This window comes from Theropithecus gelada, chromosome X, assembly GCF_003255815.1.
Source record: "Theropithecus gelada isolate Dixy chromosome X, Tgel_1.0, whole genome shotgun sequence".
Taxonomy (NCBI): Eukaryota; Metazoa; Chordata; class Mammalia; order Primates; family Cercopithecidae; genus Theropithecus; species Theropithecus gelada.
Genome location: NC_037689.1, coordinates 108,152,801 through 108,166,491, shown reverse-complemented (window position 1 = coordinate 108,166,491; position 13,691 = coordinate 108,152,801). Strand labels below are relative to the sequence as shown.

The window sequence follows — 13,691 nt, the reverse complement described above, 5'->3', positions numbered from 1 at the left end:
TGTGGGTAAAGAAGTTTGTAGAGGTAGAGATAAGCGTTGAGGAAATTTCCATCCCAAAACCTCAATTTTCTCAGTCATTTGTGGGGAGAGGTGGGGATCTACCAAGGGTGGAGAGAATAGAAGGTTTGAATAGAGTGGACAGGAAGTTTCAGAAGGGTGGTAAAGATTTAGCACAGGACTTGTGAGGGCAATTGTTGCGGGAAGTCAGGGACCCCGAATGGAGGGACCAGCTGAAGCCATGGCAGAAGAACATAAATTGTGAAGATTTCATGGACACTTATCACTTCCCCAATGAATACTCTTGTGATTTCCTATGCCTGTCTTTAATCTCTTAATCTCATCATCTTCGTAAACTGAGGATGTATGTTGCCTCAGGACCCTGTGATGATTTTGTTAACTGCACAAATTGTTTGTAGAGCATGTGTATTTGAACAATATGAAATCTGGGCACCTTAAGAACAGGATAACAGCGATTTTCAGGGAACAAGGGAGATAACCTTAAAGTCTAGCTGCCTGTGGGCTGGGCAGGACAGAGCCATATTTCTCTTATTACCGAAAATGGGTTAGAGAAGTATCGCTGAATTCTTTCCCCAGTAAGGAACATTAATAATTAACAGTTCTGGGAAAAGAATGCATTCCCAGACGACACCTCTGAAATGGTCGTTCTGGGGGTGTCTGCCTTATGCAGATGTAGATAGGGATGAAACACGCCCTAGTCTCCTGTAGCACCCCCAGGCTTGCTAGGATTAGGAAATTCCAGCCTGGTGAATTCTAGTCAGACCGGTTCTCTGCTCTTGAACCCTGAGAATGTGTACACTGCAGGACATGGAAGTTCATTAGTGATTCTAGTTTCGTCCTGACCTTCTGCCTTGTGATCTTTTGTCATCCTTGAAGCATGTGATCTCTGTAACCCACACCCTATTCGTGCACTCCCTCCCCTTTGAAAATTGCTAATAAAAATTTGCTGGTTTTAAGGCTCAGGGGGCATCACGGAACCTGTCGACATGTGATGTCTCCCCCAGACACCCAGCTTTAAAATTTCTCTCTTTTGTACTCTTTCCCTTTATTTCTCAGACCAGCCGACACTTAGGGAAAATAGAAAAGGACTCACATTGAATATCAGGGGTGGGTTTCCCCCAATAGGCAATGTGTGGAGGAGCTGACCATAGACAGAAAATAAATTGAGCAATGGTGTTGACAGCACAATTATAATAGACATCATGACATTTTCATGGCCCTAATTAGAATGGCTTGAAAGAGTTCCTCCAGTAGGCCAAGACTGGGCACACTGAAAAGGGATGGGACACTGACCCCAGTTGGAAGGGACAAAGGAGGTGAGACGCTTTCAGGAGCTAGTGAAAGTTTCAATGACAGGTCATGGAGATACAAGCTGAATAGGAAGAAAAGAAGAGGAAAGGAGTGGAGATTTGGGTCAAAGAAAGAACATAACAGCAGTTACGTTCTCATACAGCAGAGCTTTACAGGAAAACAAGGTCCTGGTGGCTGAAAGGAAGGAAATGCTGAGGTCATTGCAATTAAGAAGCTCAGACCTTGAGAAGCTGGGGTGGATGGGAGGTCCTTACAAGAAGTCTCTCAGGATGTTGGCTCAAATTGTAATGGAAATACTGAGAGCTACAGGCCAGCGACTTCTAGGAATGTGGGGGAAGTGACTAAGAGGTCAAGTGACGGTGGTGATGGAAAAAACGAGAGAGAATGGCAAAAGAGAAAGCCTTTTTCCCCTAACATACAGATGAGATAGTGCTCTAGAAGAGACAGAGGGGGCTCTGCAGCATATGGGGCAGGGCAGAAAGAGCAGCCTCCATTAGAAGAAGCTGCAGGCAAGAGACAGGAAAGCTCTGTGCCCCATGTGGAGCTGCTGGTGAGGCTGGGAGTGGTTTGTAAGAAATATAGTTTGTTAATCAGCTTGATTCAATCATTCTGCATTGTATACACATAGTGTAGCATCACCTTGAACCCTATACATATATAAAAGCATAATTTGTCAGCATCTAATAAAAATTAAATTTAAAAATACTGTAACACAGAAAAAAAGAAATGCAGTTCTAGAGGACCATGGGCAACAAGTCTGAAGGAAAGGAAACAGGGAAACGAAGGGACAGGCCAGAGGAAGAAAAGAGCAGTGTGGATGAGAGCGGTTCCATGTACTGTGACAGTGCATAAGGTCTGCAAGAGTAAGGGATGAGTGGGTTTCCCACAAGGCACCACCTACCCACCCACCCCAAACAATAGGAAGAGGCACTATATGCTCAAGCAGGACCTTGCCTTTCAGGAAAACAGGGTTCCTGGGCATGGGAGATACCTATAGGAGAGCTGTTTTGTATTGGGTAAAAATTGCTAAGCCATTTATTTCTACAAAATTACAAGAGACTTCTAGGGAAGAGAAACCCCAAACTCTCGGCTTTCTTGGTTTACAGAAAACTAATCTTCTGACAGCTTGCTTCAGATCCATTCTCCCTCTTCAAGGCCTAGGTCCAAGGCTTGGGATCAAAGTTGAAGAAATCCAGATGTTTCTCTCAATGCTCATAATTCCCCCCAAGTGAACAGCAGATGGCAGTAAAGAGCTGGAAAGGGAGATGGGAGATGAGCCCTCAAAATAGCTCAAAGTTGACCAGATACAAGGTACTGGGGCCCATCAACTTCTGCGGAGTGGTAGATGCTCTCATTCAGGTCCTGGAGTAAAGTCAGTTTGGTGAGATCACTCCACTTGTGCTGCAAGCTAAACCCTCACTGCACCAGGGTATCTATGGGTTATTAGCAATAACAGACCATACTGTCTCTCATTACAGCCCTACTATCTCTCCCCTTGCCACTTAGGGAACTGGGCTACCGGGAGGATCTGCTCTAAGAAGATACAATTATCTTAGAGTTAGCCAAGTCTTGAGGATGTGGCTTCCTGGATTATTCTTTTGGAGGGAGGAAAGATGGCTACTTGGTATTTCTCATGTCAGACCAGTCTAACCCAGCTACCTGACAGATTTTTATGGTGACCTTAGAGTACAAATATGTTTAAATAACAGCCATGCAGATTTGGCTAGGACTTCCATCATACACCTCAGAAGCCAGGAACAATGAGTAGCACGGGTCTGAGGCCCAGGAACACCTATCTGCCTGGTTCTATTCAGAATACGTGTATTTCTGAGACTTAATATTAAGAGGCTGTTTCCTGTGCCACAGGGGACAGACCTAAGAAATGGCACAAGTCTCCTGGATATTGGAACTTCAGACTTTCCTTAAAGCTTTGTGGGGAAAATAGTGCTTTTACAGCAAATTAAAAGGAAGCGTTTTTGGACATCGTGAGACCCCAAGTGGCTGCACAGGGTAAAAGCAGTCTCAAAGAATATTTAGGCAAGTATGGAGAACTGATAGAAATCAAAGTACAGGAGGCAAATCTCTGGACTATAAGTAGATTCCATCTTGTAATATGTTCCTGGGTTGACCGGTCCTTGGGGCTATCTCACACCAGATCTTAAGATCTGCCAGAATGCCTGAGTTAGAGCATCCACGCATAATCCAAGAAGCAGCAGCGTCCAGCAGAACTCCCAGACCATCTTCCAGTGAGCTCAAGGGCCCATGTGGCCTCATGCCACTTTCAGTATGGTAGAAATGAAACCCTTGCTGCCTGGAGTGAGGTAGGAGCAGAAAAGTCTCAGCAACTGAGATCGAGAGGCTGGGGCTAAAACTGAAAGAGGATGTCTTCCAGTCACAGGGACTTTCAGGAAATAAAGAACACTGAGAAGGAGTGGCTCTCACAACAAGCCTAGATGGACAAGCACTTCCCTTTCCTTTTGTCTATTACACAATAGAGGGAAGGGATAATCTAAGGGTCACTGAGAGGTTACAAATAGATCAGCTTCCTTTCCAGGCTGCCTCTACCAGGTTGGTGGTCTCTCCCTCTTCACCAAATAAAGGTTTTCAGTGGTTTCTTTTACATGGGTGACACTGCTCTTTCACCTGCCTCTCCCCTCAATCCCATAATTGTCCTGGTCCCTGGCCTTCTTGGCCCTTACATATCTTCTTTTGTTCTTGAGGGGACCAAGTGTTTCACTCTCTTCTTCTACCCCACACTGCACATTGAGGCAAGGGGAAGGCACAAGTACAAGAGGGTGACAGTGTGGGGGGCTCCATGCAAATGCAATGCCACCACCAAGACACAAAGCCCAGGCCCTGTGACAGGCAGTCAGCAGCACCATAGTCACCCAGTGAAGTACAGGTCTAAAAAGTCCCCAGACCCCTTGCAGGCTTCGTCCATTCCCATCTCCCCACTTCCTGGTGCCCGGCATAAATCATGCTGAAGAAACTCAGCCAAGAGGCAGCTGAAGATCCTGGGAAGCACCCAAGAGGCTGTGACTCCCGAAAACAGAAGGGAGAGGCTAGGTGTGAGGGTTGCATAGGAATGTGGTTTGCTGGCCTTACCTCCTTTCCAAAGCAGATAGATGGGTACCACGTAGAGCATAACATGCTGAATGTAGTAAATCTCCAATTCAAAGGGGAGCTGTGAGGATAGGAGGGAGAGAAGTATTTCAGAGCAGGAAGCATTCATTTCAATAGAGTCCAAAGTTGACCTCCCTTGCTGTTTAGGACCCATATTTTAGCAATCCCATGCATTTCACCAATTCACTTCTTTATACAATTGCAGGAAAAAAAAAAAAAAAAGAACAAAATGAATATTCTTCTGATCTAGATCAGGATCTTCCTAGATGTCTTTCGTAGAGAAGGGACTTGTAAATGCTCCACTAAGAAAGTCTGGTTAAAAATTTAGGAAATGTGGCATACGATATATCCCCTTGGTGGTTTCCCATGCGTATTTTTGGAATATGAAGGACCTGAGTGGTCCCTATAGACAAGAAACCTACTTGCCATTGTTTATCCAGTGTTTCCCAAACTTATTTAGCAAGTGACTCTTTTTTTAGTAACAGTTTGTATTCTGCAAAATGTACTTTAAGAATCACAACCTTATGTCACTTCCTGCTCCTGGTGACTAGATGGTAGATTATTTACAAGTTTATTTCTCATTTGACATGAAGAACATATGGAGTAGAATTATCCCCATATTCCAGATGGGGAAAAAAAAAAAAAAAGATTGCTAGGTCTCGTAGGGTCTAGATCCAAGAATAAAGTTTCCCCATTGGATATTTGGGTGTCAGCCCAGCATTAGCCCTACTTTTGAGTTTAGACCAAGCTGCTGGGCCAATTTTGGCACAGCTTACCAAAAAGAATGTCCTCACTCTCCCTACATCCAACACACCCACTCACTCGCTCCTGTTTCCCATCTCTCTCAAAATGGAATCTCTGTATTATCAAAGCAGAGCATGTTTTGACCTGCCATAGGGGCCCTGCTGTAGAGCTTCGCAGCGGGCAGAGAATGGAAACAGTTGGGTGGCTAACTCAGTTCTGGGGAAAAAAGAACTTTGGCAGCTGACAAGAGGCCTAGCCTCTTGGGTTTACATAATCCCTACCATACACACACACACGTACACACGCGTACACACACACATACACACACACACCAAAGGATGCCAGGATAGACAAAGGCACCCAGGGGAAAGGATCAGATGCCTCCCTTTCCCCACAGGGCAAGCACATAACCAAGACTGTGTGCTAATGAGAGGAGGCAGTTACAGGCTACCCAGGCACAGGAGCCCAGGTCTGTCTTATGCCAAGGGCTGAAACCAAAAAGATGGCAGAGCTCCCAGAATGGGAGCTGGGACAACTGTGGAGCCTGGACACAGACATTGGCTCTGGCTCTTTAAAATAAAAATCCACACGGAAAATAATTTCCCAGGGACCCACCTGCTGCTCAACTATTACTTTACACTCACCAAGGGAAATGTAAAAACTGAGAAAAGGAGGTAAGATTCCAAGTACCACTGTAGACCCTAGTGGAAAAGGTCACGAGATTGGATACTGGGCATTATCAGCACAAGGTAGCTATGGAGGTCTGAGAGGCCTACACTGGACCTCACAGTAATGTGGTCTGAGATCACTCTAGTATCTGAAAATTAGGTACTGCTTTATGCTTTTCAAATGATTTCACATCCACAATCTACTCAATGTCTCAAAATCCCCAGGAAGCAGCCAGGTCAAGTATTACCCTTAATTGACAGATGAGGAAACTGAGGTGCAAAAGGGTTATTAACTTCCCTGAGGTCGCCTGGAAAATAGGGAAGGAAGGAAAAAGTCCCAAGAAGGCTCAGCTCTCTGGCTGAAATGAGCACCTTCATGCACCTAAGGGACTTGACCTCTCCCTGAAACAGGCCTGGGAAGCCAGGCTGCTCTCTCCCATAGCAAGGAGCTGGGCCAAGGGCATGCAGCTACTAGTCCCAGGTGTGTCCTCAAGCAGTACTTCTGCCAACCTCTCAGACTCCAATTGCTGACCACCCACCTTGACTCACATTGCCCACCTGCCTCACCCTGCCTCCCAGCTCCTAGAAAGCAAAGTCTCCACCTGAATGTCCAGGGAGGCAGTTAAGCATTGCAGTTACAAGCTAGGACTTTGGAGTCTGTCAAAGCTGTGTTCTAGATTTGACTCTGCTGCTCGGTAGCCCCGTGGCCTTGGCCAAGGCCCTTAAACTCTCCATCTCCATTTTGGCATCAGTAAAATGAAAGTCAGTCTTCTGTTATAAGATTGTTGTATGATTTAAAAATTTTTTTAAATATAACAAAAACTAGCATGGTACTTCTTTTATGCCATGAACTATGAAAATCACTTTGTAAACAGTTAATTTAAACAAATCTTCATAAGAACTGTATTGTTCCAATTATATCCGTTTTAGAGATGGGACACTGGGGCACAGAAAAGTTAGATAACTCACTCAAGGATACATTCTCATTCAGTGACAGAGCCAGGATTCAAATCCAAGCAGTTTGGCTCTAGAATTTATAGTCTTAGCCAGCACACTCAGCTGTCCCCTGCTCACTCGCTCCCTCCCACAGAAGTCTGACTCATAGGAGTTGCTCCGTGGGGAGGAGCCACCCTTATGAATGGGAGTAGTCATAGTGGTATCAGCAACAGGACCGAGGCAGGACATGCACATGTCCTCACTTGTCCCTCCACACGGTGATTTAGCCCAGTCCCCTCCTGTTCAAATGATCCTCATCTTCATAGCATGCTCTGCCTACTGTCTGGTGCCCCAGCCACACATCATACAGTAGCCAAACTTGCCCTGTAACATAGGCCTCCCAGCTCCCGAGCCTCTTGTCACTGGCCCACTTCATCTCTGCAGCCACTGTGGCTACAGACTTCAGATGGAATGGCCAAGAGACTGTCCCCACCAGCAGTTTCCTTCCTCTGGTGGCTGCCTCACCCCTACTCCAAGACTTCTCTACTTCAGGGGGCCACAAAGAGTACTGAACTAGGTGCATATGCCACTGCACCCAAAGCCAGGGGAGGGAAAGAGGAAATAGGTTAAGGAGGAAGTGTGGAAAAAGAAGGAGAGAAAGGGAAGAAGAAGATGTAAGAGAAAGGGGGTGAAGTAAGAAGAAACATAATGGCAAGAATAAGAGAGCTGAATGGGAACCAAGAACTTAACCACTTGTCATTTAATAGCAAATCATATTGAAGTACTTATATTATGCACCATGTACTGTGTTAAATACTTTTACACGTTGATATGGTTTGGCTATGTCCCCACCCAAATCTTATCTTGAATTGTAGCTCCCATAATTCCCACATGCTGTGGGAGGGACCCAGTGGGAGATAATTGAATCATGGGGGCATTTTCCTCCATACTGTTCCGGTGGTAGTGAATAGGTCTCATGAGATATGATGGTTTTATAAGGGGTTTCCCCTTTCACTTGGCTCTCATTCTCTCTTGCCTGCCACCATGTAAAACGTGCTTTTCACCTTCTGCCATGATTGTGAGGCCTCCCCAGCCACATGGAACTGTGAGTCCATTAAACCTCTTTTTCTTTATAAATTACCCAGTCTTGTGTATGTCTTTATCAGCAGCATGAAAACAGACTAATACACATGTATTATCTCATTTAATTATTACAACTTTCCTATGAAGTAGGGACTAGGATCATGTGCATTTGACAGACAGGAAACTAAGTCACAGAGAAATTAAATAACATCCAAAGAAACAGCAATAGGCACAGGGATGGGGGGAAAGGGCATTCAACAAAGGAGGAAAAAGTTTTTGTTTTTGCTTTTAAAGAAATGGGGTCTCCCTATGTCACCCAGGCTGGAGTACAGTGGCCAGTCTCATGCACAATCATGGCACACTACAGCCCTGAGCTCCTGGGCACAAGCAACCCTCCTCCCTTAACCTCCCAAGTAGCTGGGACTATAGGCATGCACCATCATGCCCAGCTAAGACAGTTCTTTACTGAACACCGAGTCTGGGCTGAGTTCCAGGAACTTTCTCAGGGAGCCTCCCCTGACCCTCTTTTCCCCATTTTATATCTGTGAAATGCCATACTTCCTTAGAAAGAGTTCCACTTGGTTAATTCATTTCTACACACTAGAGAACTCATACCTAGAACTCCACTCTAATGTACATAGCCTGGTTCTTTTTCAACTGGAGGAATCCTGAGGTTATAGACAAAAAGTCCTGCATCAATGCAATTTAAAGTCAAAAGCAATAAAAAATGCTTTAAGCAACACAGGCCATTAACTACCTTCTCACAAGTCAACATCCTTTTTAGAATCAAAAGACCAGAGTGGTAAAGTTCTCCAGGCCTCTAGAGTTTAGACTGCCTGAAACATTAGGTGCATGGACTCTGTTCATGGCAAGAATCTCAACCTCCTTCCTCCCGCTCTGCAACCCTGACAGCTGCACCACTGTTCTCTCCCATGGAGACCACTGATCCCACCACGCCCCTACTTCCCTGTTTACAACAGTCACCTGAGCAGTCCCTTCACCTTTTTTAAGAAAAACTTAATTATCGCTCTCTGAAGACACTGCTACACTGCTATCCTGACAGCTCTCTCAAGTAGTGATGATTTTTCCTCTCATATAATCTTACACCACTGGGCCAAGGGAGTGCCTCTCTGTGCCTCACAGATGCTTCTAAATTGCTGTCTCTTCCAGACCATTATCTCTGCCTCCTTGCTAACCACTCTCCTGATTTGAATCTCATGTCCTGAGACTATGGCACCCACTACTCCTTTCTGTTGCAGTTATTTACGGACCCCTGCATGTATACCCTCCCCTCCTCAGTCCTTGAAGGTTTTGTGTTACCCCTCCCTGTGACGCCTTTCCAACATTCCTTTGTCAAAATCCCTGCAGTATCAATATTTAGGAACACTCTGGCCTCTCAATGCCTGCCCTCCATGCTCCTCAAGATCTCTCTCCATTTTACCTCATACCTTTTTCATATGGTCACACCAGTTATTATTAATAGCTGTGATCTCTCCATAACCTCTGTCATGTACCCTACTCTCCAGCCACCACCTTGTGTCTGGCCAATTCACTCCCTCTAATATCCCTACTCTCACAATTTTCTCACTTCACCAGGACCTACAGTCTTGATCCTACCACCTTTTTACTGTCCCCTCACCAACCTCATGTCCTTACTTCTATGCTCACCAGCGTTGAGTTCAAGGCCCATCACTTCCTTCAGTACATTCCCAACTCTCCTGACACACTCTCTCCTTTTGTCCTACTTACCTCACAAAACCACATTCCTGGCTAAATCCAACTGTCTGACTTCACATTCCTAAACCCATGCGAGCAAACATGTCTGGAGAAAAATATAAAGCCATGCTATTAGCCCTTTACATTCATGACAACAAACTTAGTGCCAGATTTTCATGCTGCTCTACAATCTCACTATATTCCCAAGACCATTCATTCTCCTCTCTCCCAGGCCACTATTTCACAACTTCTCCTGCTTTCCTCAGACCTTCGCCATTCTCCCTCTCAGCTGAGGAAATGGCTTTCTACTTCAGTGGGGTGAGGGGGCATGGAGAACCATTGGAAGATAACAGACACAAGTTCCCACCTCCACATCTCCCTCCTCCCTGCACCCATACCCACAGCTGCTTTTTCCTCTGCTACTATGCAGGAAGCACCTGTGCTGCTGACTAAGGCTAGTACCATCATTCCTGTACTAGATCCTATCCTTTCTCACCTATTCAAGAATGTCATCCCAGCAACTGTCTGTTTTTCTCACTGGATCATTGCTATCAGAAAACAAACATGCTAAAATACCTTTCATCTAAAGAAACAAAAGCTCTTGACCTCACTCCCATTTGCGGTAGTAATGGAGCTACCACCTCTATTTCTCTGCTTTCCTTTATACTTTATAGCAAAACTCCTCAAAAGATGTCTCTACTCATTGCCATCACTGCCTTTCCTCTGAAGTATTCCTCCATCCAATTCAATCACATTTTCATTCCTACCATTCCACTCAAATTGCTTTTGTTGAGGTTACCAATGACCTCCATGTTTCTAATTCCAGTAGGCAACAAAAGGATGGAAGTTAGCCCACATGGCATCTTTATGTGAAATAGGTGCTCCTTCTTCTGCCAAGGCTCAACCCCATGCCAGGGTGTCAGAGAGATTCTGGATACCACTCACTCCATTATGCAATTAACAAGCTGCACAACTAGAGATACTAATCCTGGTCTATTTTTAGGTCTCATCTTACTTGGTCTATCAACAGCATTTGATGCAGTTGATTATTCCCTCATCCTGAATAGACTTTCTGTGCTGGGATTCTCGCACACCACCCTCTAATCTTTCTCTACCTCAATGGCGTTCCTTCTCAATCTCCTTTGCTGAATTTCCCTTATGTCCCTCATCTCTAAATATTACAGTGGCCAAGAACCAATTCCATGTCCCTCTTCTACAGCTACTCTCACTCACTAGGTAATCTTATCCAGGTTCCTGGCTCTAGATACCATCTGTATACTGATGACTCCCAGTCAGTATCTCCAGCCTGGAGTCACGCTGCTGAGATTGAAATTCTGTCTCCATCATTTATTCTCTATACAACTTTGGGCAAATCATTTAATCTTGCTGAGCCTCAGTTGACTTATTCATAAATGGGAATAATAGTATCTACTTCACCCAGTTGTGGTGAAATAATACCTGTAAAATCCTTGGCCCAGTGCTGGCATATAGTAACTACTCATTAAATGCTGGCTGTTATAATCACTATCCCCCTTTTCAACATCAATCCAGCCAGTAACTAGGAAAGCCAGAATTTCCATCCCAGGCAGTAACACTTAATGCCAGATCTTTCTAGTCGAAAGCTGGGGTTTCATTTCATCATTCTACCTCAGCAAGAAGAGATGGTATCACCTGGGCCTGTCCCACAGTCCTAAGTCACATATTAGTATGTTTACCAGATGACTACCAGGGTAACTTTAGCTCCCCACATTAGTCCATTCATTTGGCCTATCTATAGGCCAGAGTTTCTCACTGGAAACCTCTTTATTTCTCAAAAAAAAAATTTTTATTTCTTTATTTCTCAACTCCACTCTCCTGTTCTTACCCAAAACAGTCCTATTCTCACTTTCATCCAGTTGACCAAAAACACCTATTAAGACACGCCTAAGTGGTACGTAATGTGCTTGCCTCTTGCTACGTGGCAATAATGAAGACATCTTGTAGGGTAGGGATCCCGGCCCTACAACAATTCATAGTCTAGTTGAGAAGGCTAACAGATAAGGAGAGAATATCAGTGCAGGAAAAGATCATAGGAGGCCCTGTAGATCATGTATTGGCTTTGGTTTGAATTTTCTGAGAGGCATGCATGATATGTAGTTTTGCAGGGCTCCTTTTGGTGGTTGTGTGCAGGGTTTGCTACTTGAAGCAGAGAGACCAGTTAGGGGCTGGTGATAGCAATGTCTAAGCAAAGGCAGACACAGCAAGAGAAGAGAGGATGGGCAGATTTGAGAGAAGGTAAGGAAGTTGAATTGCCAGGACTAATTAATTGACTGGACAGGGCATTGTGCAGAAGTAAGAGAAGAAAAGAAGTTGAAGATGACTCACAGGCTATGGCTTAGATGGATGGTAGGACGTTGGGGCTTCTCCCTATGTTGGGACCTACAGTCTAGGGTGCAGATTGGAGGAGGTGAGGTACAAGAAAAGAAGCTGGGGCCATGCTGAATTTGTGATGCCAGTGTGACTGCCTGGGAGAGAAGCTCATAAATTGGTGGGTGTGGATCTTAACGGGGCTAAAGAGGATGAGAAGAATTGAAAGTAAGGCAAATGATATACATGCCTAACTGTACATTATAAAATATGCACACCTAAATGTACATCAGGACACACAAACATGGAAATTTAAAAGAATGAAATTTTATTAGAATAGATATCTAATATTTTCTTCACAGACTCAATGAAACATCTCTTGTACCCCATTTGGTGGACCCCTGGTCCTCAGTAATCTTTTGAGAAGAGTAAATGCCTGGAGAGAGATGAAAACTATAACTAAAGGGTAGTATCAATATTGAGAAATAACTGTTAAGAATAGGAGAGATTCTGTATACACTGAAGGAAGGAGCCAGTGGACAGGGAGATGCTGGAGAAGCATAAGGTGCAGGAGGCACTAGACAGCCAGAGGACTGGAAGCAGGTGAGAGGGAATAGGACCCAAAGCACAGATGGAAAGATTAGCTTTGGGATCCCAGGAGATGAAGAAGGAAGAACAGGCTGAAGTGAGAATAACTGCTTGAGGGAGGGCTGCACATTGCAAATTAAGGGAGCTCACACCATACCTCAGGTGACTTGGTCTTACCAGAAGAGTCCATGGCTAATGATTAGGTGCCAAGTGAGAATAGGCAGTTACAAAGACAGAACCCTGGTCTCAGCTCAGCCCCAGACTACAGACTCTCAAAATAAATTAGGGAATCAAAAAAGATAATCCATCCCTTTAGAGGGGAAAGGATGCAATCGACAGTTACAACTGCCCTTGATAATGTTCCTGCCAATGAAGTTTGGTTTTGGAACACTTTATCTTCATTAACTGACCACAGACTTTAACTGTGGCCTACTGGGGCCACAGACTCCTTAGGACGAAATACCACTTGTAAGAGGAGCCACAAAAGGAATGTCATGACCTAAATGACCACTGATAGGGGACTAGTTAAATAAACCATGATGAATTCATGGTACAGCAGACCACATTGCCATTAAAAACAACAAGGTGTCTGTCATTAAGGAAACATTCAAATCTAGAATATGGGACATTCTACAAAATAACTCCCTAAAATTTCAGTATCATAAATGAAGAAGGGGGTACTGTTCTTAGGTTAAAAAAATGAAAACCAGTAAAGAGATGGAACAATCAAAAGCAATACTTGAAACTTCACTAGATCCTGATTTTTTTTTTAAAAGACGTTCTTGGGACAATTAAGGAAACTTAAACATAAGCTGATTAAATAAAGTAGATGATAAGGTAGATGGTATTATAGAAATGTTGATAATTTTCTTAAGTGTGGTAAGGTATTATAATTATACGAGAGAATGCCCTTAGTCTTAGGAGCTGAAGTACTTAGACTAAAGCGTCAAGATGTCTACAACTTTGAAATGATTCAGCAAATTTAGATAGAAAGTGAATATGGAGAAATGTTAGATATTGTTGAATCTAGCTGAAGGATATAGAGTCATTGTTCACTATGCTACTTTTCAACTTTTCAATATGTTTGAAAAGTTGTATAGTAAAAACAGGAATTTTTAAATATTTAACTAAATTTAAATGATGTAAGTATGAACTAAT

At 44.0% G+C, this 13,691-nt stretch overlaps 1 protein-coding gene across 5 annotated transcripts in view; it reads right to left on the bottom strand.

Moving 5' to 3' along the window:
* TMEM164 (transmembrane protein 164) overlaps window positions 1–13,691 on the bottom strand; it is a 184,737-nt gene that overhangs the window by 36,242 nt on the left and 134,804 nt on the right. For all 5 annotated transcript variants that reach the window (XM_025373155.1, XM_025373157.1, XM_025373154.1 and 2 more), the window contains one exon: window positions 4,435–4,513. In XM_025373155.1, coding sequence (XP_025228940.1) covers window positions 4,435–4,513 — 79 coding nt within the window. The remainder of the gene's footprint in view (window positions 1–4,434; window positions 4,514–13,691) is intronic.